General features: G+C 35.7%; 1 protein-coding gene across 1 annotated transcript; it reads left to right on the top strand.

Moving 5' to 3' along the window:
- On the top strand, positions 1–27,895 carry LOC132548853 (uncharacterized). The gene is made up of 4 exons (XM_060212754.1): positions 1–104; positions 21,881–21,955; positions 27,308–27,387; positions 27,852–27,895. Exons 1-4 carry the CDS (start codon positions 1–3, stop codon positions 27,893–27,895), a joined length of 303 nt encoding a protein of 100 aa, XP_060068737.1.

Below are 27,895 nucleotides of genomic sequence, written 5' to 3' on the forward strand. Positions count from 1 at the left end.
ATGAGACTACAGACCTGGGTGCTGTTATATATACTGCTGCCTCTTGTTGCCATGGTTTCTAGTATACCACTCTATGGGGATATGGCGATATATACAGACAAGCGGTAAGTTCGACGTTTATATCAAAACATGTTTGGTGAACTCAATAGTTTATGAATTTAAAATCACGCACTTTTTCCAATTTGCATGTTTTCTTTGCCTTATAGGCAATTTTATTGCTTTCATTTCGTTAAAATGATAGTCGACATGGTATTTCGAGCCCGCACATTTAAGTGACTTTATCGATGTGTCGAGATATCAACATAACAATTAAGATGATTTTAGTGAAGGCATAGGAACAAAACATTTGATTACAGGTTTAATCGGCTGCTTCTAACAATGAAGCATTTTATGTGTCTAGATGTTCACGTTGAACGATCGCACGAGAATAATCTAAACCCAGGATCTTTATCTCTGCTTCCTGAATGTTGTACCTGATGAGTGGCAAGCTACCTATTGAAAGCTATGTAATGTTACTGCGACACCACCATCAAGTTACCATCGAATGGTCAAATTAATGATGGACATTGCCATCGTATGACATTTAGACGTTGTGAGGGAGGTGCTAAAAACTTCAACAGTCATATGATTTAGTGACCGAGTGTGTCGTCTTTCACAAACCATCGGCCATGCATAATTTAGAAACAAGCAGCAACTTGAACAGAATTGGTCGACTTCTGATATGAAGCCATGTGGATTTAAACAAACATCATAAAGGACAGATTGCTTCGATAGTAACCTATATTTCTCAAAGCTACCCTAAAACATAACTTTCATTTCCCTGATAACAAAAATGAAAAACATGATAATCCTAATTATTGCAATGGACAGTACTTGGATTTTAGAGAGTTTGACTTATTTTGATGTAGGATTAATTTGTTGAAGTGATGTCACGACCTCATAGATTGAATTGTGACGTAGGAATAAATACCATATCTTTCTTTACTGTTTACCTGAATAATCAATCACTTGGTAATAATGCTATAGAAACGTGATTAATAAAACTCTTCGCCAAGGACCATATATATTCGTTGCGTTCTTGGAAAATACGATATACACTCAAACATTCCTCTACAAGCGCATTTGTGTAAAAAAAAAAAAAAAAGAGGGAGGGGGGATGTAGCTTCAATGTGTGTTTAATCGGTAAAAGGCTCCGGTTAGGGGTTGCGTATATTGTGAACATTTCCCCTAAATTCTGAGTTTCAGCATGTCCGTTCGAAATATTCTTCTAATAAACGCAATGAACATGAGGATTATACAAATAACCTCAACCTACTGGGTGTATAAATATCGTCTTGGTTGAAGAGTGTACACTAAGTCATTACAAGAAGCTAATGGACCTTTATGGCCACCTGTTTATAGAGACAAAACATAGCAGCAGAGGTAGTGGGAACAATACCTTCATGATAAGAACGATTCTGAATTACATTAATGTAAGCAAAAAAGCACTGATAATTTCAGTTTCTTAACATGTCATCAATATTTAACTCAATAATACCAGTGAAACTGGATCAAAAGCAAAAATGATCTTTTTAAGAAGACGGCTCCATTAGATTTCTGACCGAACAAAAATAGCAACACTGCGTTAGAATTTAATCAGAATCGTTTCAGGGAAATCTTAACTGAATTCCACTGGTGCAAACTGAGAAGTTTCAAATGGATTTAGTTCTCGGAAAACCCCGACCATGCTATCTTGCTTCACCATGGACACCGAAGCTGGTATATTAACAATTTTAATTTAACTTAATTTTAAAAAGAACATTGCAAGTAAACGTGGGCTGAACCCATCTTCTGGAACTTGCGAAATTTAAAATGTGTTTCCGGAAAAAACCACTTGGTTCTAGCCATTTCGAGATTATTTCAGAAACATTAAAGCTTAAATCTACACGCAGAACTTAAGATTTTGAAAATGGATGTTGTTTAGGAAAGAAGTCAAGTCTCAAGGTTGCTGCCCTGGCTTTTACGACAAATATTAAACGAGAAAGAAAATGCATTTTTAAAAATAGTTTATTTTCCTCGACATTTCCCACCAATTTTCAGTTCAATGGCAGTAGTGGAACTGGAGACGTTTAAAATGTGAATTCCAAGCTTGTGGTCATATTGAATTGTTGGCCAACCCATAAAATAACACCTGAGCAAGATCTTTTCTGGCAGAATCGGGCCATTGAAACCGTAAACGTCGATTCTAAAATTCAAACTACCAGTTTGAAACTTGTAAGGCCTCTTATATGCTGCAACGAGAACCCTATCATTTATTTTACTCTTAGAATAATAGTATTCTTAAGATGTGTGCATACAGTGTAGGGGCCCAGTATTTAGACAGTAAAGTAGAAGTGGAAAAAAAGGGGGAAAATCAGGAACACAATCTAATCCAGACGTCAATTCACCGACGGCACCCGCCATATAAACCTTTGTTAATCCAAGTAAGGAATATCACGTTCTCAAATAAGAACAATGTATACAACAAAAGAACCACCAGGCAAACTAACGAGCATCAAACACGCCCAGCTGCATATCCCACAAAGAAATGGATTAATCCGAAATGGCGACAATAAACCTTCCCCATTATTTTCATCAACTTGCATGTTTTGAAACATCGTGTTGCCAATTTTTCCGTCAGTTAACGATTTCTTGCACAAAAATCGTTATTATGGGAGCAAACTATTGTATATCGAATCAGCTGTGACATGTAAATAGAGGTTTAGAGATGCAGGGATATTGGTATCCAGAAATAGGAATTCCACAATAGGTAAATTGAAAACAACTAGTTTATCATACAACTTGATGGAAAGCTGTCAATATTAGCTTCATTGTAGGAAAAGATATCGATAAGCTGCTGATGTTGAAGAATTTTCCGTTTCTTTGATTTCCAATTCTGGTGGGTATATACGATGGACGTCGTAAAGAAATTGTTTGTTATCAACATTCAGGACGTCTATCGATATATCTGAAAATGAAATTAAACGACTTTGCAAGGTATATGCTACTTGTTTGGTAAGCTCTTCAATAAATATAGCCTTGAATGAAAACAAAACAAGTCAGCCGACAGAGGGGCACAGTTAGTTCCCGTCTCATTACAATCCATCTCAAAATGAGAACCGATGCCACCGGGAATACTGATCTGATAGAGATCTTATGAATGTCGCCGTCTTCCGAAATCTTGTGGTTTACCTACTTATCTGAAGTCTTTATCTTTATCCGTTAATCATTTGACACATGCAATACATACCTTTGTGTTTCAATGACACCATCAAATCACTTAATTTTGCAATGTGTCATCAGTGGTTCTAGGTTTCTCCAGACCATTTTCGCTAATGGTTTTAATGGTATGAAACATTAACGACCTTTCTTTAAATTAGGTGCTTTGAGTTTGTGACCAATCATAGGCACGCTAATACTTTTTCATGTACACGCAGTTTACAATGATGTGATCAACAATTCAACTGCTTAATTAACTTCTTGTTTTCAGCGAGTTAATGTGTCGTGACCTATTGTGTCCGTCGCAAGATAGTGTCTTTAGTGAAACTTCTTACCGACATCTTAATTGACTTTTTTAAAAACATTTTGTCTCAGATGTGAAAAGCCCTAAGTAAAACATCATGAGTCTTATTACCATGGTTTCAAATAACAGATATCTGATAAGATGAACAAAGAGAAATATAGCCCTTTTTTTCTGAGTTGCCTTCCTGATGCCTTTGGATGAGAAACCGTTAATGTCTTGACGTCCCTGTATTCCGTAATTATCATGTAGAGTGTTCACATGTCACATTTTACACAAATGCACATTTAAACCATAAAATGTTCTGTGGATTAAGTTGCACAAGACATAGGAATAAGGCGTAAAAACAGGGGTAGCACTTACAAGATCATTAACTATAGTAATAGGAATGACCCTAATGACATTTCTGTTGTTGTTAAACTGTGAGGGGTATATTGATATCTATATATATCTATGTTCTCATTCTAATGTTGATAGCCGTAGCAACTATACATCAACTGATCTTAATACATCCTGACTAAGATTATCTTACCACAAGGGAATATTGTACAAGATTTACTTGCGGAATATCAACTTTTAGATTCTTGAAAGTAAACAAGCATTTGCACATTTATAAATGGCTTAGATTACACTCCCACACGTTGTTGGGTGGTGCAGTGGTAACACACTCGCCTTTTACCTAGCCGCCCGGGAATTCCCAGATGTGAAAAAGTATGGGGTCACCTGCCCGACCACGTGGATTTTCCACGGGCACTCCCGTTTCCTCCCACACTAAGACCCCTCGCGCGCTTCCATCCGATCCAACAAGAGTGATTGATATAAGTTGGAAAAACTTGTTTCGCAATTGTTGTAAAATAAATAAAGTTTATTATTATTACTATAATAGCTTGTTAGATAAATGATGTTTCCACACACCTTCATAATAGCCTAGATTTATTTAGACGATTTTGTTCATACTTTAAAGTAAGTAGTGAAGGCAGGACTCTGTGTTTAACGTCATAACAATTTTTCTCTCCATTCCGTTATCTTTATTTAGGCATGCATCTTACCCTCCCAAAATTGAAACGTCAACTGATATAGACTGACATCCGCTTAATGGTCATATTTACATTTCTGTTTTGAGTGAAAACAATATTTTCGTGTTTTTTCCGATTAATAGTTATATTTTGTATATGTTTACACAGGGAGAAATATTGAAAGATAAACTTTATTATTGTTGTTTGAGGTGACGTAAAAATTGCTGACGTAACGTACCATGGCGTCATGATGTTGTTCAGTTGTCTGGAAAGGATCTATACCCTTGTAAATCCAACCCAGTTTCATACTAAGATGATGACCATGATGCGGAATCGTTGATATGACCATATGAATACAACAAAGAAAACACCGTTATGTTAAGGATCTTGAGCAAAACTTAGATTCGACGGAACAAACCAGACCAAGATAATTGCAAAACATATTTGCAAGGAGACTTCTGGAAGGCACACAAGGGGAATAAGATCAGGTATTCGGGGCTTTCAGGGATGCTTCGACCTCTTTGGCTATTTGACAGTGAAACCACAATGAAACGTCATTACCTTGTTACTGGTAATGCATTATGTTATTTATTGGAAGACATCCTTGAAGGTACGATGGCACATAAAAATGTATAAGATGCGTTGATATCTAAGATTAATGATATGTCAGATACATAGGATGGTATATTTGGTACACGTGTTTCCAAATCTTAGCATTAAAAATCAGCCCATTGATTAATTATCAAATTGACATATGTATCAATTTTTTTTCAAAACAATTTCAAAACAAGCCTTATCGAACCTGTTTGCTCTGATCAAACACATGAACGGTTTGCTTTAGGGGGAAACCTCCGCATCTTGGGAAAACCACTTGGTTAAGTGACATCAAACACCTTCCAGGGAAAGAAACACCGAAATATCTAGATGAAAGGCAAGTGTGTAACCACTGTGCCACTAAACTACCTATATAAATGTATGCAGTCTGTACTCCAAAATATGCGTAATGTTATCAATTTACAAATTGTTTAGGTAACCATTTTTCTGGTTATTGTGTCATACGGATTAAAGATGATCATTATGGTGTTGTTTATTTCGGATTATTATCTTCAATACATCAAGTTTAATTTACAAATTCAATCACTGTTATTCCGCTGAATAAAATGTATGATGTACATTGTGAGATATATACATCACACAAATGTGGTAGTGGTGGCGTGAATGACTTGATATCGTTGTATGTGGCCTGTTCATTACGGTATATATATGCTTACATTAGACAGTCATCAACCATTTTCGTTGTTAACTGTTTGCTTCGGGTCTGTTTCGAGTGACAGGTCCTAATGGGGCATTCCTCTAGAGAGTTTTAGCCTTCTTTCACATGTCACTAACCATATCTATTGTTGCTGATACTGATCAATAACACAATGTGTTAACCATCATCCACATACCTGAAACTAAGGCAATAAACATGAAAAAGCATCTTACTGGCAACAAAAGACCCTCATGTAAGGTGATGACATGTACTGGCGACGCGTGGTCATGTGACCTCTGACCATATATATACGAATATACTGGTAGCGTCATGTTAGGTCACTTTTACCCACATACTAGTCTGTGTCACGGTTTCTGAACAGAGACTTTGTATGGCGTTAAACAACATTAGGCCGGAGATCATAGAACTCGCACATTATATGAAGTTGCAATTTGAAATTTATTCTTTTACAGCCGAATCCTTTAGACGTTTTTTTTATCTTAAGTTTAATTATTTTTGACTGAATGAGGTGCCAGAAAACAAATAAAAAAACCTTGTACGAGAAAAAATACACTTAAATCAAAAAGCATAATTGCGAATATTTCGCTTCTTTGTATTTCATAAAAAAAATTGAGGGTTATGATGTATAGCATTTTGTGATATGAACAATAAAGAATTATTACCCTCAATGTTGGAAGATATTCTAACTTTGATATTGATGTTTCGCTGATTATCATCCTCCACGAAACGCATATGCTAGTGATGTTACGTGGGCTCCGTCCGTCCGGCCGTCCGTCCGAGGGTCCGGGCTATAACTTCTAAACCGTTCAACTCAACTCCACAGAACTTTCTGTATATATTAAGTTAGTGCCCCAGTTGTGCCTTTTGCTATTGACGACATTTCATTGTATATATTATCTGTGATCATGAAAACATGGTCAAAAAATACAAAATTATCAACTTTCCTTTCCTGGCTGCAACTTCGAAACCATTCCACTCAGCCTCACACATCGTAATGTATATATTAGGTTAGTGCCCTACTTAATTGTTTTGTTACCATGGAAACAGATAAACCAGTGCTCCGAAACCATCCATGATATTTTGCACTTGTTATACTAGTAGTATCTGTCGCTAATGGGTAGTTCTCCATTTAAATACTTTTTTTCTGTTACTATGGAAATAGATAAGCGCAATCACAAAGTTCGGTTTTTTTTCCAGATCAATTCTCTGAAACTGTTGCAGGTAATTACCCGGTACTCAAAACTTGGTGCAGGCATCACGCTAGTACTCTAATAGAAGTTCTCATTTTCAATTTTACAAATTAAACTTGTTGTAATATGAACATATATGATTGTGTGTCTTTCTTTTGAACAGTAGGGCGCGGGGATAATGTCACGCTTTGCGTTATCTTGTTTAACGGGATCCAAGTTTCAAAGAAAATATTGAAACCATTAAAGCATTTTATGATTGATGACCCATTAACAATAATATGATCATTAGAACCAAAAACCGGTGTGTGAAAAAGGTTCAAAGTCAAACATCAACTAAATGACAATGTCAAGGACATGCATAATGCCGTTTGAAATAAGATAGTGACAAATTTTGTTGATAACTGATATGGGTTCATTACAGAATTTGGATGTTCCTTTACATGAGGCTTGTGCAGGAGGCTGGGAAAGAATACCAGCTCACTTCAGTGGGTAAAAAGTGATTAAATATGGAGTAACACTGGGAGATTGGGGGTGGTTCCCCGATGCTTTATGTTAAGGAAGCATCAGAAATCCCAGAAATGTGGCCTGCTGTAATCCACATCATGATCGTAACATGGGACTAAAAGAAGGAATCTGGAATTTTAGTCCTTATCCTTTCTCAAGTGGATGTTGAAGAGACAACATATCTGCTATTCTCATTGCAACTTTTGAGATCTTCGTTCAGTGCTATGTTTTACGGTCTTGATAGTGCCTCTCAGCATCAATCCTCCTGGCTGTTTTGTCAAAATTAATTTTATAAACTTAGCATTCACTGAATATCCGTCGCCTTGGTGACACTTTCAAATGAATGGACACTTATGAAATTGAAATATTCTAGGATATTGATTATTAAAACAGAAAAGTATATATCAATAATGGCTTGAAAAAAATAAGAGAGAAGGAAAAAATCAATGCCTGCAAACAGAAATAAATAAATCTAAGGATCTTGTTGAATCCCAGACCATTAACGAAAGACACGTCGCCTAGGCAATTTGCTCTCCCTGGTACTCTATAACAAATACAAAAGTGGAAAAATCGCTAAATCTCCTTTTTTACTTTGGTACTTCATGTTTATAACAGCAGTTTATGAATTGCATTGCATTTGGATAAAAAGAAAGTACCAACATAGGAGTATAATTACAATCCGAACTCAATTAAACGAGCAAAATATGAACAAACAAAACATTACACGAAGACATTAAAAAAGTACAAGGAGAATAAAACCAAGTGTTCGGTGTTTTCTGCTTCATCGCAATGTAAATCCAGGTTCTGGAAAATCAGATTCTCAACAACAGAAATGTATACAATAACTAAACCAAGCGGCAAATTGATGAGCACCAAACATATCCACCTTCATATCGTACAAGAAATAGAATATTTCCCTATGATACTGCTACAATGACCGTAAAATTTCCCCATTGTTTTCATCAACCTGCATCTTTTGAAACCTAGTGTTATGAGTTTCCCCGCCAGATTACGACTTCTTACACGAATATCGTAATATCGGCAGCATGCCTTGAATATCGAATCAATCGAAACATGAAAACTCCACACGTTAGAGATGCATGGTTGTTGCTATCCAGAAACGGAAAAATCTCAATTTTAAAGTAGAAATCATTAAAAGTTAACAAAAATACAATCTAACAGGAACTCAATGAATAGAGATAAAATAGATAAACATCATACACATCTATAACATACAAGGAAGTACAATACTTCACTAAGAGGGCCTCAATGACACGAGGAAAACTTTCACTGAAGTTAATAAAATCGTATTATTTGGGACGTCAAATTTTATTAATTTTACGGCTTCTGATAAAACCGATTCCTCAAGTCACTATGGTATTTGATTCGCTCGATGTCTAATGATATTTAACCGTAAGTAGCTGTTGTATTGGCCGAATGTTGAGATAACTCGAAATCTATCTCAACTTCTAGTTCTGACGCGTAAAACTGAAATAAAAAGTATCCCAAGCGAAAAGAACGCATTACATTCTCAACTAATTATTTTGCTTCACATAATCCATGGATTATATGACCGTTTTAATTGCTTATACGAGACCTCACTGTGCCTCTTTGAATAAAAAATGAAGTTGGTCGTACTTGAATAGCGATCAATGACGTAGGTTTGATTGCAGGAGCTTTGTTATATTCGACGTAGTTGAGTACACTTCAGAGGTTTTGTCGTCAATTTATCAGCATTGTTTTTTATACTGTCGCAATGTTACCGTTTTACTTCCTGTTACAATAGCTATGCTCGTTCGATGATCCGAGGAAGGCGTTGGGTTCCGTCCAATGTCCGAAACATATACCAGAGTCTGTAAAAATGATAGTCATTACTCCCTGCTTAATGCTCAAAATTGTTATTGTGTAACGACTAATTCGCATGTTGTGAGTATAATGTGGCCGGGAAGGATGTCCTTCCTGGTCATTCGCACTATTCCTAAGCGTGGAAGCTTCAGTTTATCACTTTCTGTCCCCTCTTCCTCCTACACACACAGTCGGTGCATATGCTTATCTCTTATGCATATTGAATATGTCCTTGAATGACATTAGCGATTTGGAATTTTCATATCCCCACAAATGGACAAACCATAACTTTCGATTTGGTGGTCAGCTACTAATTGGTCCCGATTAAGACTGATAAATAATGTATGTTATGTAAAGCCCATAAACACTAAACAGTTTATATAGGCCTACACAATGTGAAAATAATGTTTTAAATAAAACACCAAACCAAAGCGTGTTAAATATAAAGTTGAAAGGCGGGCATATATACATATCATATAGTTTTCATATTACATGTTATATAGTTTACATATGACATATCAAATAGTTTAAATAGTTGGTGGTTTCCAACAGCTTTTGGATAATCAAGAAGGTTAAGCTTATTCTCGGTTTTTTGTTAGAGTTGGATTCTTATAAAAATGTGACTTGTAGACTGTATGTCAATGCATTCCATAAAGATGTTTTTTTTTATATATATTTTTTCATGGCATGCTGTGCTTAGTGTTGGTCGTTGTGTTTTAATAAGCAGTATGTTAAGTATGAATAACCCGTTCGGTGATTGGCAAGGATACCTCGTCTCGGCGCCATTCTGTATAAACCAAGGTACCATTTATTTGTTTTGGGTTTTATAGATGTATTATATTTTCTACACAACTTTTTGAGGTACTCTACTCATCTGACGTTAAAAACAGGTTATCATCAACAACATGGCGATAGTAGTAGGGTCTTTTCGTAACCTGATATTCCTACATGTTCAAAAACACGTCAAAAGTAACAGAATGTGACAGGTAATGATGTGTAAAATACATACTGTACTCTGAAACATAGATATTAGCCTAATTGTATGGTCGCCTGAATCCCGTGTTTTTTGTAACCATTGCTGAAGCTTTGATGCTGTTGTTTTTAACCATCGGTACAGAATGATTGAAAAATGACAACAACAAAAAATCCGGCGTGTCAAGGGAATTTTAATAAAAAATAGGTGGAATTATTGCAAACCTGATTTACAAGAAGACTCCTGCAAAAGGACAAAAATAATAAGACAAGGTGTAACAGAAGGGTGAACGCCTTCTGCTTCATCGGCGACACCCAGTATGTAAATATTTGTCAATCCAAGCAAATAATTTCACGTTTCAAAATGAGGTCCTACTTATGATACCTCATAAGTTGGCGAAACTCATTCAGTTCTTGCTTGATATTGTTTAATGTCCCATCAACAGCCTGGGAAATGAAAAGACGGACAATCTTGTCATTAAAAGACAAGACGTAATCGCTATAGTCAAATTGAAGGACTTCACAATTGAAAGCTATTATTTAAAAGTTACGATATACGTATATTTTCCGTTTACTTAAGAACAAAGAGTAAATTGTGATTGAAGAGTACCGTGTTACCCTCATTATGTGGCATATGTGGAATGTCATTCACTAAATCTTAACAAAAACAATTGTTATAAATTAGGTACCAGGTGCTACACAATACATAACATATTGTTTTTAAAGGATAATGTGAGTGTGTGTATATCATATATGCCTATTTCAATAATTGTTACTATTTTGTATGAACAGAATGTTTTTTTCTTTTCTGTTACACAGATATTGAAGTAAATTAAATTAAACTTTGAGCAAAATCATCAAGATTCTAATTCATTGCTACAGACATTTGTAATATACGGCACCTTTCAAAATAATGTTGTTGTTGCAGATTTAATATGTTTAGGAGTTGATACATAAACAAAAACTATTGGAAGTGTTATACCGATGTTGATAAAAACGGATCATATACTTTTCATCTTTTCATGCAAACACAACTTCACACTTATCAGTCATAATTATGATGAATATTGGCAAATATTTAAAACCATAAATATTTGAATGTTTGTAGACTTGCGAAATACAAATGTGAAAATATTTTATGAGAGATTAGTCAATGTTCCATTTGATTCATGGACTTGGGTTTATCATCTACATCATGTATATAAACGGTATCATGTATTACTAGTAAAACCTGATGAATAGTACATATATAATATCGGTATCCTGTTCAGGAATTACATGTTCATTGTTTTCTGTTGCTCTAATGTAACATTAAAGAAGTGGAAAGCAACTGTGTGTCTGGTGACATTATTTGAATTGAAGATAACATGCAGCTTGACATTGTATATTATGTAAGTGGACATGACTCCATTATTTTCAGTATTACCAAACTATCATCTACATCGCATCTAACACTTAATTATCTCTTTTTGTGATCACAAAGTACTGTAATGACGGGGAATTGTGAGAGCACCTCTTGATTAAAGTTTTTAGCCTTCGTATACCACAGAAAGGGATATAGGGTTTGTAGGACATTGAGTACTCCATGTAATTGCGTAAACTTTAAAAACATCAAATTTAGTAAACCTTTGAAGATGGGTCGGATGCAATGTTGTCATCACATATATCTGGAAACAAGTATAATAAAAAGTAATTATTTTATATTTATATAAAGGTGAATTAGACCAAGCTTTAGACTCAAGCCAGTGAAATGACGGCAACATATAGGAACTCTTCAGTCACTCAGGATTATATCAACTAGACTACAAGTGCCACATTGCGGCTGAAAGTGCAGCCGGCAAACGCCATTCAATGTTGTTAATTCAAATAACGGTTAATTCATTTGCAGTTCTAAAGACAAATACTTGTTTTAGAAAGTCCTGGTGTTATTCTTGTTTTACCAACTCATTTAGCACCAATTGGTATGTTCTAACAGGGGAAATAACCAAAGTAGCACTATACAATTTATGGAATTAAGAAAATACACATGTACTTGACGCTATTATAAAATTATCTCATGAATGAAAAATAGGAAATTTATTTAATCATGGGGTTGCTGCCCTCCCCGTCTTGTTTTTTACTTTTCTTTTGATCACTTTTATTTTTTTTCAGTCGCCTCTTAGGCTTCATATTTAAGGCTCTTGGCATCACCGACGAGTCCTAGAATGACGACACAGCTGTTTGGTGCAGTTTAATTCATTGTGTGACTATTATATCTCACTCTAAGTTATGAAAAGTGCTTTTCACTTGTGTGTCTTTTTTACAACCTTTAAGATAGCAAGTGTTGACACTGTCGGCGGACCTTAAGTCCCCGAGATTTGCCGTTGAATGCACTCGAATATCGAATCAACTGCAACATATAAATACCATAGGTTTAGGATGCAGGAAAGTAGCTATGCAGAAATGGAAACTTTCACAATGGGGAAGTTGAACGCTTATCATACAGCTTGGTGAAATGCTGTCAATACTGGTTTCATTGTAGAAAAAATTTTCGTGACACCATATTTGTACAGTATTTTCTTTTAAATCGGTTTACAATTTTTTTAATACGATTTTCCTTTTTGGGAAAGAAATGAATATATACGCTCTTAACTTGTTTTCCCATCCCATACTTTTTAAATGTTTGTGTTTAATTGTTGAATATTGAATAAAAATATTGTTCAAAATAAACTAAATTCTACAGTGAATTGGCATCTTTTCTTGTGTGGTAAAATCATTGAGCTACTTATCAATATTTAGACCATGATAATGTTATTAGTCTATCGGTGACTCGACTCAAATGACAGTTATGGGCACGGATTTGTGATCCGCCAGAATGAATGTTCTACAGAGGGTCATACTAGCGTGAGTACGTAGGTGTTCTTTTATACGATATCCCATTCCGCACAATTAAAGTTTGAAAGAAGACGCAATTCTTGACATAGTAGTACAAACTATCATACCTCGTGTGCAAATTAAATCTAGTCAAGAGTTAAATCCTTCTATTCCATTTCTGAAAGACGTAATGCTTGAAAAGAGAGAACATAAACTGAATGTAAGGTGAATAATTTTCTCATTTAGACAAAAATGAAGATAGCTACACCTGCATAAACATAAACATCAGTCATGAATGATGATTATCTGTTAAAAGTTGATATCCTGGTTGTTGGATTCTCTAAGAATATTGCGTGATCTAGTGCTATGGCATTTAAAACATGAAAAATAATCACGCTGAAAGTACAATTCAATACAAAGACAATTTTGGGTCCTGTTCCATCTATAAACGTATGCGCCAACTCGGCAGCAATACTACGGCAAATAATTTTTATGTATTATTCCTCGGAATTATTGGGTAATTTCCATCCCGTTTTGGACAGGTAACTAAATTTTATTTCTACTTCGTTTGCCTTGACAAACTATAAATATCATGACACCAAAGCACTCGAAAAATAACCAATTTTACAAAATTGAATTATTTCATATTTAATTGTTTTATTTATAAAAGAAAACTAAATCGAAACAGGTTTAAAGTAATCAGCAAAGATATATATCAGAAAAAGATACGTCGGGATTGATACATCCATGTCTACGGTTGTTTTGGCTCTGGTATGGGCAGGGTTGGACTCAAAGTTCACACGAATGCCACTTGTAAAGAGACCAAAGATATTCTATGTTTTGTATATAATCTTTTAAACATACTTGAATATGACTTCAAAACGTCATTGTTTAATATCGACGGTTCATCTAAGGCAAAGTCATGTAATGTTAAGTTCCTAAAAAGAGAACACAGTAATGACAATCAATATACAGACATCTAGTTGATAACACAAGTAATGTATTACACATTAAACTTATCAACCAAAACAGTTCGTACTTCTACGAAAAATATTGTTCGGTAGCCAACACCTTTTGCTACAATGGCCGCCGCGAACTTATGATTGTCATTTGAACCTTTATATATCGATAATGAAAGTCATTTTACTTCAGTTGCCACAAACATTGTTCTCTTTTCTGAACGTGACATTATTTACTTGGATTGACCAAGATTTACTCGACAGGTGTTGTCGTTGAAACAGAAGACTTTCACTCCTCTGGAAAACCCAGTCTAATCCTCCTCGCATTTTTTCGTGGTTCATTGTGTAAATCTAGTTTTAATGATTTTTTGTTTTGATTACGATTATGTTTGCATGTTGACACTTTCTTGTTCTTAGCAATACTACATTTGTTACCTGTCCTTGCAGATTGCGGATGGTTTTTCAATGTCTTCTCTTGAGGCGGACATCCGAAATTCAAAGACAAATGCGTCCTATATTCCACTGTATGAGGGTATGAGGTGATTAAAAGTAGACTCTCTTCCGCGATTTCTACTGAATGAAGAGATTGCATCACAAGACGGAGGCTTTTACGTTCTTTTCCGTCTGTCCTACCTTTATTATTTTTACTATTTTTAGTGTCCAACACTTCGCACCATAACGGCGAAGTCGAGTCTTCCAATGATATGGCGAGGATATAATCTACATCTTTGATATGGGTACATTATTATTACAAGTGTAGGTGCGTGGGCGCATTTGACAGTCTCCCTAATAACACACTCACTCGTTAGATACACTTGCTTGCTAGCTGCAATGTTGTAGCTCGATTTTAAGATCTTATAATAATGCGTTGTCTTGTGCATCAAAGCAGCAATATGATTCTTTTAGAGCACAATCAAATGCGAGAAGCATTTTTTCCCTTCACGACAGTCAATTCAATATTCTTGAAAGACAGATGAAACTAAACATGACATGGAAATACAATAATTTACAAAACTTTGACAAGGCATACAATTTAGTGTTGTGAAATGAAAGATGAGCAGCGATACAAATATATGGTGGGGATTTATACTTCAGTGTATTTGGTAAAAGTACGTTCCAATCAAGGACAAGATTAACGGATCACGAAATAAAGATAACGGAATTTCTGGTCTTCAACAAGTTTGGTGGTAAGACTGCACAGTTATTACAATTTTACGGCGATGAAAATGATCTCCTGAAACTTCTTTCAATAAATGAACATTAAAAAGAAAGAAACAAATGACGTTATATTTGTGTCCTCAAAAATGGACACTGCAATATGACCGTCAAATATTACGAATTTTCTTTATAATTGCATTGTTTGTGAAAGATTTTATAATGTCTCATTTCTGTGTGAAAACGAATACCACTTTTATCAGAGCATTTAACTTTTCCACTCTGTACATCACTGTACACCTACAATGACGGAACGCCTTCCCATTCTTGCTAAGGGAGCATTCTTTTCCACTCCATCCATCACGTTCAAATCAAAGACAAAGATATACGAAGGGAGAAATCGTAAAATATAAAAGAATTTCTCGTTAATAATATTGTCGTCGAGACTAATGGTTAGATCTTCAAACAGAGAATCGGCATTCATGTAAAGACAAACAGTGCTATCTTAACTGGCTTGGTTTTCATAAGCTTTTCACTTTCAGACTTATTGATGATGTCTTCTCTTTAAAGAACAAGACATTAGAGATTAATTGACCAAGACCATTATATACATCCGGCAGAATTTGAAATCAACGACACGACAAACTAATGCATATCAGACGCTTATCTCGATCTTTTCTTAACAAATAGCTAACAGAGACAGCTGTTTGATCAACGAGATTATAGCAATTTTCCTATTTAGAATTTCCATTTCCTGGTTGCAGCAAATCTGCATCCCCAACCTATGGTGTATACATTTCGTATTTCCTTTGTAAGATGTCGGCAACTGAACTCACAAGACTGGGTTTCGAGAGATGTAGGTTGGAGAAGATGGTCGAGTTTTATGGTGGCCATAATGATATCATTTCCATTATTGTATGATGTAAATGTTGACGCATTTAGTGCTCGTCAGTACGTCTGTTAATTCTGCTTTTTTTTGCACTTTAATTGGCCAATGATTATATGACAATTGTTTTCGGTGAAGCAGGAGACGCACATGTTTCCGGAACATTTGGTTCTTTTCTCTCCATATACAATTACAAGAGTCTCCATGTAGATACCTAAGTAGATCATAGATATGATATGATACTAGATCATAGTTTCCTCAGTTCTGAGTTTGCACTAAAGAATTGTGTGTTGATATTTTAAAATTTTCGATATTTTAAATAATATCTCTGAATCCTGAAGTTGTGCTTACTTTTTTGGCGACTTCTAGAAGGACGAAACTACTGCATGATGCAGTTAATTTTTTGGTTCTATTGTATATATATATATATATTTCTTGTTGTTTTGAAAGATGTTTTTCTCTTGTTTATCTTTTATACAAGACTTTCAGTCAACTTTATGCCGCGTCATATGTAGCCGGAATTTGGAAAGGAACAGGAATCTCCATATTTCCTATGAGTCAATTTACTTCAATAATAATTAGAATTACCCTTCACAATCACTCAAGATACAATTTCAAGGACATATTCCTTATTAATAAGATGTAAAGTAAAATCGTATCATCTTTTTAGGGATTTTCGAAATTTATTTTTAAAAATGGCTGAAAATTGTAACTTTACATGTAAAAAAAGACACAGAGAGCATCCTTCCCCAGTCAATCGGTAACATAAAAAAATTATATGAATAACATGATTCCGAATAGAGGACTACGTAATACATTCGATGCCAATGAACTATTACATGACTTCGGGTCAGTACTAATTATCTTGTCAGTGAAGTGATGAATGAATCGCTTTGTGATCATGTCGTGTTCCAGCTGTGCATTTGAGTGGAATGTTATTTGCGATTGTTTACCATTTAAAGCAGATCATTAGCATGCAGTAACGACATCTCCGGTGACAAAATTATCACGAAAACACATTAATACAAAGAGCCATTTTCATTTTTTTTTTTTGTACAGGCAATGGAAAAACACTATTCATCGACTAATGATAGTGACATTTTGTTACCTTACCCATTCTCATGTATCACCGTTTGATTGCACTTTGTTTTGGACGAAAACGACATTTCACATTAGCACATCAAATTTAATAAGGATTGCCATATTTTAGGAAAAGCGCACTTTGCTTGCAAACATCCTTGTGGTATTGGTGGGTTTTTTTTAAAATGAGTTTCGTTGTTCAATGTTTAGATACGGCAAATTACATTTCAAAGGAATATAATCTATAACAAGCCATAACTCTGATGTAACAATACCTGACGTGAACATCTAAACTAATATATGTAAATAATCACGATCTAATTGTATTTATTTTGCAAAACATCGGAGCCATTATATTGCAGTTTATATTATACATAGATATCCAAGCGCAAACAAATCTCAATATGAGCGAGAAAGTACGGGAGTGAGTACACGTGTTTCATCCTTATCTTCTACAAGCCCGTTTTCAGCAGTAATGGACAAACTATCGATACTGAGGTTTCCAGAATAAGGTCGATATCTATCATAGCCCATGTGTCAACTAGAAATGTAAAGGTAGCATGCTGACCTAAATCAACATCCTCCTTTCTTTTATTGTATAAATGACGAACGTTGATCGTGGTCCCAGAGGGTCATTATTGGATCAAAGCTTAGTTCTTTTGGTTTTCATGCTAAGCACATCTCAGACTTTTTTCTAACACTTTCTATAAATACTCCTTATTATGACAACATATAAATATCATTGTTTGAATTTTCGCATATTAGCCCCCAATTCAATGTTTGCTGTGAGATGCGCTTGGCACATGAATACGGAGTTACTTGCACTTACAACGATGCAATAATCAATCGTTTTACAGATCCAATTTTTTCACATGAAGTCATCTCATATATGATCTGATTTGGTGATATCCTGGTAAACATTGGTTAATACTGACCTGCGATTATTCTTTAAGTTTATATTTTAAGTACATGTAGAATCTGTGTTTTTTTTCTGGTGCTGTAGACGTGTAGGGGTCAGTGGAACAGTTTTGACCATTGCAAACCGTTTTTCTGAAAATATGAAAATAATAACAATAGCATCAGTCCCCGAATATTTTTGTCTCTTGTATATTCTATGTATACTCAACGGATAAAGAAACGCAGGGTATACTTTGAAGATGATTCAAAGCAAGACGTGGAGTATAATGTTCAATATTTTTGAGTAAGAATGAAGATTAATCAATGTAAAACAAACTGCAAAATCAACAATTTGTATCTGGTAAGTTATTTAGGACTAATTGAAGGGAATTGAAAGAACTCTGTAATCTGAAATTGAAATGGACTGACTGTGGGAGCTGGCTAGTCAATACCTGGTATGTCCCCCATTCGCTTTCCCCACAGCCCTGATTCTCTACAGCATGGCGTTCGTGAGTAAGTTTATTCTCCTGATTTGAAAGTTAGTCCATTCCTCCAAGAGGGCTGTTCTCAGTAAGGGCCGGAGTAATAGGGGAAGGATGGCTATACAGCTTATCCCGCAAATGCTTAATAGGGGATAAGTCAGGGCTGTATGGCGGCCAGTCCAGTGGGTGGATATTGTTGTTAGTGGGACAGATCCTCGTCTACGACGCTGGCGACAAGCAGTGGTAAGGGGCAGACCGGCAAACGGGTGATGTGCCCGCAGACCAACTTCTCGCAATCGTTTCTTTACAGTTATTGCATGAATAAGACAGTTATGAGTACTATGGTATGAAGGACAGATTCAATGGCAGTAAAGTGCCGATTGCGCAAATGCGGGAGACAACTAAACCTGTCCCGAAGTTGTGACATCACACGCGGACGTCCAGACCTAGGTCTGTCAGCAACCCGCCCAGTTTCCCTTGGGCGTCTAACAAGACGTTCTATAGTGCAAATACGGACGCCTAAATGTCTGCCAACCTGTATTTGCATTTGACTTTGCATAATCATCTGAACTTCTGCCAGCCGTGCCATTATTTAATACTATAAGAAATTAATAAAAATTTCGAAAAATGATGTGTTTCTATGAAGACGACCTAATGGTATGACGAGTAGTGTAACTCAATTTCACAACACTGCTGTACACGAGGTTTTCCCGTTTCCCCGAAAGACATCGTCACGCATTACAATAATGCAATATTCGATACAGGACCACATGCACTGTAACCTAGAGTGTTACATGACCGATTTTCATTGTTTTTGAACAACGTGTTCGCAAGGAATTGCAGATAATGTCACACTGTGTTTCTTTATCCCTTGAGTATATTTTGAATGTTTCTTCTTCAATCCAATAACCCCAGCGAAACTACGAAAGTATAAAAAAAATTCATTCGTTGACATATATGTTTAAAATAAGTACAATTCACGTTAAATCTATGCATGTAAAACCAATATAACGCTCGCAGACTATACGAATGTACATATTCTACCTTTATACCAGTGCATAAGTCCCTCAAACTACCCCTGTTATTGCAAAGTAATGCTAATGGAAGTAGGGAATAATTCTACTCAGCAGTTAAGCCTATCTACACTAGAGCAAGATACCTGACCTCTGGTGCACAAATTTTAGACCAGAGAGGCAGCCATGCATGACTCAGGTAAACAAGTGACCGGTCAGCAGTGTCTAGCAGACAAACTGGACAATAGATCAACGTAAGCAGAGCCTTGACATACATCATTAGCGATATCAAAGTTACAAAGTTTATACCTTATTTGCGGTCATGTTCAGTGTTCGATCGAAAACCAATTGCATCATTGTGTTCCCAATATTAGAGTAAACCTTTGTCTTAATTTTCATCAAAATTTGACATTGAAATTTCACTTCCTGTGGCAGCCATCCAGGATTTTGTAAATATTCAGACCAAGTTTCATTTCATTCTGCAAAGTTTTGCTAGAATCAGACTTACAGATTTTGATAAATATATCTGACAAAAAGTGGCAGAAGCATACACCGGAGAAGAAGAAGAAGAAGAAGAAGAAGAAGAAGAAGAAGAAGAAGAAGAAGAAGAAGAAGAAGAAGAAGAAGAAGAAGAAGAAGAAGAAGAAGAAGAAGAAGAAGAAGAAGAAGAAGAAGAAGAAGAAGAAGAAGAAGAAGAAGAAGAAGAAGAAGAAGAAGAAGAAGAAGAAGAAGAAGAAGAAGAAGAAGAAGAAGAAGAAGAAGAAAGAAGAAGGAAGAAGAAGAAGGAGAAGAAGAAGAAGAAGGAAGAAGAAGAAGGAAGAAGAAGAAGGAAGAAGAAGAATGAGAAGGAAGAAGGAGAAGAAGGAAGAAGAAGAAGAAGAAGGAGAAGAAGGAAGAAGAAGAAGGAAGAAGAAGAAGAAGAAGAATGAGAAGGAAGAAGGAGAAGAAGGAAGAAGAAGAAGAAGAAGAAGAAGGAGAAGAAGGAAGAAGAAGGAGAAGAAGGAGAAGAAGGAAGAAGAAGAAGGAAGAAGGAGAAGAAACTGGGTAAAAAGCGTTCGTTTGAGGATTTAACTACTTTATGCTTCAAAATATATTATGTATGCTTCAATCCAAAGTTTTACAACTTTAAAAAACACGTGGGTACTACATACACTCACCTAGAATATATCGGAGAGGTAGTTGGACGTCCTTAAGTGACCTTCGCTGGTGACAGGATGTAAAACAATATACACCAATCAAAACAATATATAACTCGATATCAATAGGATATAAGATACATGAGAGAGAACGGGAGGCAATTGGCAATTAGTAACTACATGTCCGAATCCTGAAAAGTGACACCAGTCATTTAACAGCGAGACAATTCATCGGTTATTGTAGCAAAAAATTCTGAATTATTTCAAAAGAGAAAAATATCCATTCGTCATTAACTTGATACGGTACATATAGCTGTAATAAACCAGAAATTGATTTTTGTCTCCAGGTCGGCGTCCTAGACTGTGACAATAATGTGGCATCAGCTCAGCTTAGGGATCCTTTGAAAGATGTTGCCCTTCAATTTGCTTGTTCAATATGAGACTTTAATGTCAGAACGTTGTTTTCATAGTCACTGGGGATACGGGGCAGAATAAGGAAATCGCTGTCATTGACAGGGTTTTAATTTGACACGTTTCATACCCTTCACATGAGTCGGAAGGATATTGGGGTTAGAAGTCAATATAATAATGGCGGCCCGGACAGAATTCACATACTCAGCACCGATATATGGTAACATAAAGAATAAAAGTCCAATAATCGAGTGATCTTATCGCCATAAAATACATCGACTTTGTTTAACGGTCGTTCAGACCCTGGTAGGTTTGTTAACACTAAATCCTTCAAACATCTACAGGAATTCTAAAGATATTTTTCATGAGTTTAATTAACGGAGGTGACCGGGACACCATTGTTTAATTGTCTTTCTTATCATATCTGTGTCAAATAATTCACTATGCTTTACCACCAGTTCAATGAAAGAAACTCATTTTCATTTCTAATCAGAATCGGATATGGTGTTCATTATCTGTACATTAATCTTTCTATGCGTCATCAAGTACAAAGCGAATCCTTCCCACTCCGTAAGGATCGTTTCCTAATGAATATCCTTTATTATATACTGTATCCCATCTACATTTCACAGTTGCAATGTCAATGACTCTTATATTGTTTGTCTTTCAGATCAGATAACGGTGATTATACCGACAACCTTAGAAATATCATGAGGATGTTAACAACAAGTCAGGACTTAGGAAGGTAAGAATACACGCCCTATTGTCGGTCTGAAGAGGTTGTATAACGATGATAGAACCATTCGGTACATCAAAAACAACGTGAAAGAAACCCGCTGATGAGCTCTCTTCAGACTGCTCTGGTCATTTGATAGTCGGATTTCTGTATGCTTCAGATATACGACAATAGAGATTTTTAGTATTGCAGGTAATGTGATTCAGTACGGTTATACATATCAATATAGTGCTAATATACCTAATGTGTGCATCATATACAACGATGATATAATGTATCACAACTTAATTTACTCTACACAGCCTTTAGTCATCATTGTCTCGCTTCCATACACACCACTTCCAGTCTACCATTCTAATGTATACTCTGTCCATATATCTTTACTGCAAAACTCAATTCTCAGTGCTGCCAAACTCACCACGTAATGTCTGCCTTTATAATGTGTAGACTGTCCAAACATCTTTACCGCAAAACTCAAATCGAACGCAAACATAAACACTTTTTATTCAGACAGTTAACATCTAAACACATTTGTGTTATAATATATCGAAATGATAACGCAATATTGCTTCCATGTAATGTATTTTATATTTTCAAAGAAACTTCTCAAGATAAACCAGTTCAATATGTTGAAATACTGTAAGTCTTGGGTGTTGAAAACAATAGCAGTAGATACTTCAATATTTTACACGTGTTATTTGCGTCCAAGTTATATTAGCAGTAAAAAGGTCACATGTTCTGTTACCGAAAATAGAATATAGTTATAACTTTGGTTTCAGTGCGTTAGATTTTACATTAACATACAAATCCGTTGTTTAATCAACTGCATCGAATCTGAAATCTTTGTTGAAAGGTGATGGTAATTTCTTATCTTCTTGCTGTGACGTGACCTATCTTAATGAACTACTTATTACCTTGTTAGAAACTCATATTCTAGGCTGGAGATCGTGTGATATGTTGCTAAATTAGATTTCAATTTTCTGACATTTCTGATGAAACATTGTACCCTTATTTGGTGTTGGTCTGAGGATATGCAGAGTGTGTTTACTTAAAATCTTAAAATAGTCTACTTGTGACTGCCAGCAGTAACCAATGTTGAATTTTGTTTTACTTCATATCTGTGTGAAGTTAAATGCGTGTCAGAAGCATGTACTATATATTTCGTTTATGAAGAAATGCTGCTGTTGTCTTACTTCTGCTCTGGTGTTGTTGTATCATGACCTACGTACGTTGCTTCGTTTTGTTCCTGGTGTGTTAAACATAAGAAGCGGTTTGTCCTGGTTTGATGTGTCTGTCCTAATTTGATGTGTTTGTCCTAATTTGATGTGTCTGTCCTGGTTTGTAGGTGCGATATAGGCGATGTGATGTATCTATCTGACTGTGTGGATGATATGATTTATTCGTCCCTGTGTTTAGACAATGTGATATATTTGTCCTTGTGTGTAGAATATGTGATATATTTGTCCTTGTGTGTAGAATATGTGATATATTTGTCCTAATGTGTAGAATATGTGATATGTTTGTCCTGGTGTGTAGAATATGTGATATATATTGTCCTGGTGTGTAGAATATGTGATATATATTGTCCTAGTGTGTAGAATATGTGATGTATTTGTCCTGGTGTGTAGAATATGTGATATATTTGTCCTTGTGTGTAGAATATGTGATATATTTGTCCTTGTGTGTAGAATATGTGATATATTTGTCCTTGTGTGTAGAATATGTGATATATTTGTCCTTGTGTGTAGAATATGTGATATATATTGTCCTAGTGTGTAGAATATGTGATGTATTTGTCCTGGTGTGTAGAATATGTGATATATTTGTCCTTGTGTGTAGAATATGTGATATATTTGTCCTTGTGTGTAGAATATGTGATATATTTGTCCTTGTGTGTAGAATATGTGATATATTTGTCCTTGTGTGTAGAATATGTGATATATTTGTCCTGGTGTGAAGAATATGTGATATGTTTGTCCTGGTGTGTAGAATATGTGATATGTTTGTCCTAGTGTGTAGAATATGTGATATATTCATCCTGATATTTTTGGTACGACATATACTTGTCCTGGTGAGAAGGCTATGATCAGTTTGGCCTGGTGTGTGGACGTTTATAGAATTGTCCTGGTGTGTGGACGTTTATAGATTTGTTCTGGTGTGTGGACGTTCACAGGATTGCCCTGGTGTGTGGACGTTTATAGAGCTGTCCTTGTGTGTGGACGTTTATATATATTTGTCCTGGTGTGTGGACGTTTATAGATTTGTCCTGGTGTGTGGACGTTCATAGAATTGTCCTGGTTTGTGCACGTTAAAAGATTTGTACTGGTGTGTGGACGTTTATGAATTTGTCCTGGTGTGTGGACGTTCATAGAATTGTCCTGGTTTGTGCACGTTTATAGATTTGTACTGGTGTGTGGACGTTTATGAATTTGTACTGGTGTGTGGACGTTTATGGTTTGTGCTTCTTTGTGGATATTTTAGATTTGTTCTGGTGTGTGGACGTTTATATATATTTTTCCTGATGTGTGAACGTAAATAGATTTGTACTGGTGTGTGGACGTTTATAGATTTGTCCTGGTGTGTGAACGTTCATAGAATTGTCCTGGTGTGTGGACGTTTATACATTTGTACTGATGTGTGGACGTTTATGTATATTTGTCCTGGTGTTTGGTCGTTTATAGATTTGTACTGGTGTGTGGACGTTTATAGATTTGTCCTCGTGTGTGGACGTTTATAGATATGTCCTGGTGTGTGAACGTTCATAGAATTGTCCTGGTGTGTGGACGTTTATACATTTGTACTGATGTGTGGACGTTTATATATATTTGTCCTGGTGTTTGGTCGTTTATAGATTTGTTCTGGTGTGTGGACGTTTATATATATTTGTCCTTGTGTGTGGACGTTTATAGATATGTCCTGGTGTGTGGACGTTTATAGATATGTCCTGGTGTGTGGACGTTTATATATATTTGTCCTTGTGTGTGGACGTTTTTAGATATGTCCTGGTGTGTGGACGTTTATATATATTTGTACTGGTGTGTGGACGTTTATATATATTTGTCCTGGTGTGTGGACGTTTATAGATATGTCCTGGTGTGTGGACGTTTATATATATTTGTCCTGGTGTGTGGACGTTTATAGATATGTCCTGGTGTGTGGACGTTTATATATATTTGTCCTGGTGTGTGGACGTTTATAGATATGTCCTGGTGTGTGGACGTTTATATATATTTGTCCTGGTGTGTGGACGTTTATAGATATGTCCTGGTGTGTGGACGTTTATATATATTTGTACTGGTGTGTATTTGTCCTGGTGTGTGGACGTTTATATATATGTACTGGTGTGTGGACGTTTATATATATTTGTCCTGGTGTGTGGACGTTTATATATATGTCCTGGTGTGTGGACGTTTATATATATTTGTCCTGGTGTGTGGACGTTTATAGATATGTCCTGGTGTGTGGACGTTTATATATATTTGTCCTGGTGTGTGGACGTTTATAGATATGTCCTGGTGTGTGGACGTTTACAGATTTGTCCTTGTGTGTGGACGTTCATAGAATTGTACTGGTGTGTGGACGTTTATAGATTTGAACTGGTGTGTGGACGTTTATATATATCTGTTCTGGGTTGTGAACGTTTATATATATTTGTACTGGAATTTGGGCTTTTATATAATAGTCTTGGTTTGTAAGCGTGGTAATAGACTGGTGTGTAGACAGCGAGACACCTTTATCCTATTGTTAAGACATAGATATTTGTCTTCTTGTGTTGACTATTTGATATGTTTGGTCTCGTATGTAGACAGTGTGATATATCTATCTGTTTAGATGATGATATGTTTTGCCTGGCGTGTAATCAATATTGTTTATTTTCCATGGTGTGAAAACTATGTGGTATATTGTGTGTAGACATTGTGGTATATTGTGTGTAAACTATGTGGTATATTGTGTGTAGACAATATGGTATATTGTGTGTAGACTATGTGGTATGTTGTGTGTAGACTATGTGGTATATTGTGTGTAGACCTGGTGGCATAATGTGTGTAGACAATGTGGTATATTGTGTGTAGATAATGTGGTATATTGTGTGTAGACTATGTGATATATTGTGTGTAGACAATGTGGTATGTTGTGTGTAGACAATGTGGTATATTGTGTGTAGATAATGTGGTATATTGTAAGTACACTAAATTGTTATCTCAGCGTCTGTGCATTTTCAGGTTTTCAGGACCAGAACTATGAAACCGAGCAAGATAACTAGTCAAAACCTCGTACAGTTACTAAAGCTAGCTGTATAATGCAATCTGATTCATTGATTGGCTCTACTGTACCAAAATCTGTATTAAAAGTGCTGTTCACTTGTATGTCTTGTGTACATTCCTTATACACTTTTGCAAGAACTGTCTTTGTGCATTTGGGGGAGTTATTATTTCGGATATTTTTCTTTTTCTGTTGTTTGTAAGTAACATTAATCGTTGGAAATATTTTCCAATTTTATAGGCTATTCTCGTGTTTGCATATATATCCCATAATAAATTCTATAACAAAGGTTGTGTAATACTCAAAAACCCTCAACAGTAAAATACGATCTACATAAAAATACCAGGTACTGTGATGGAGTTGATACCTAACATTTAAATTACTTTCCTTTGAAATGCGGGATGCGGGGCGATAATGTCACGCTTTGCGTTATCGTGTGTTTCCATCGTGAAATATAATTTAACAAAATTAAGAACACATTTATCAGAACTTCTTGATACAGCGGTATCGTACTTCTAGTACTCGTTAGTGATACTGAGGGATTTAAACTTGAAAGCTAGAAGGTTCAATCCTCTTGCAATGGCCATGGTGTTTATTTTACATATGTATGACATGGGTATCGGATAGGTAAATAACATGGAATGAAAATATGATGACAGATTATTTCTTCAATAATACTATTTTTCAATTTTATTTGTCGAAAAATAAGAGTTGTTTCCCTTTGACCATATTTTGTGAATAATCTTTATTGTAAAAAGTCATAATCTTTTCAATTTTAATCGCTGGAATTTTGTAGAAGACTTACATAGGCTTCCAGTCTGCGGTCAACATGTATCGATAGTGATATCAATAAAATTAGTTGAAATGAAATGAAAACTACATGGTGACAGAGGTGTGTTTTGCTGTCACTCCATGATGTATTTGATTCTGTTATGTTGAATATGTTCTGTGTTAACAATGTGGCACATTTTTGTATGTTTGTCCATGTGTTTTTGAATGATGTATACTATTAACTACTTAGTCTTAATGTGTTGTCTGTTGTAGATATTGTCCTTATGTGTTGATTCATTTATACATTATAAAACATTCGCTTTACAGAGACAGACGTGGGTTTAACCTTGACGTAGGTTTAGGGTCAAGATTAGCCTCTATCGAGAAGCTCACAAACCTGCTTTTAGGTATGTATAATCAACCGGAGTAAAATTTGGAAATCTTTAACAATAACAACAACTATAAAAAAATGTGATAAACAAAGTAATTGCGACCCACATACTGAACGAAATGACAGTGTGCGTATATGAAACTTAATTGCTTTGTCTTGAAAACGGCCCAAAATGTCTTCAGAACGTTCCGTGTTAAAGCTACAGTGTAAATCAATTTCATGTTATTAATTATCATAGACCTCGGGTGCTATGAACAAAAGTTTCTAATCTGAATGCGGACATGGAACATATCTAATAATCACATTGAATTGTTTTTGTTTATTCGTTGTTTCCCACCACCACCATCACCACCCTCCACCCCCACCCCTCCCCCAACCCCTCCACACAGACCCACACACATCCAACCCAACCCCGCCCCCGAAATAGTTAATTTCAATTTGATCTATATGCCAAAAAGCCAAACATTTGTCTATTTCCAGCTCGAGAACATCTTCACAGCGGCGACTCCCCTGGCCGGAGGTAG

This window comes from Ylistrum balloti, unplaced genomic scaffold (assembly GCF_031769215.1).
Source record: "Ylistrum balloti isolate Yb309-2 unplaced genomic scaffold, AGI_CSIRO_Ybal_v1 Utg369618, whole genome shotgun sequence".
NCBI classification, from domain to species: domain Eukaryota; kingdom Metazoa; phylum Mollusca; class Bivalvia; order Pectinida; family Pectinidae; genus Ylistrum; species Ylistrum balloti.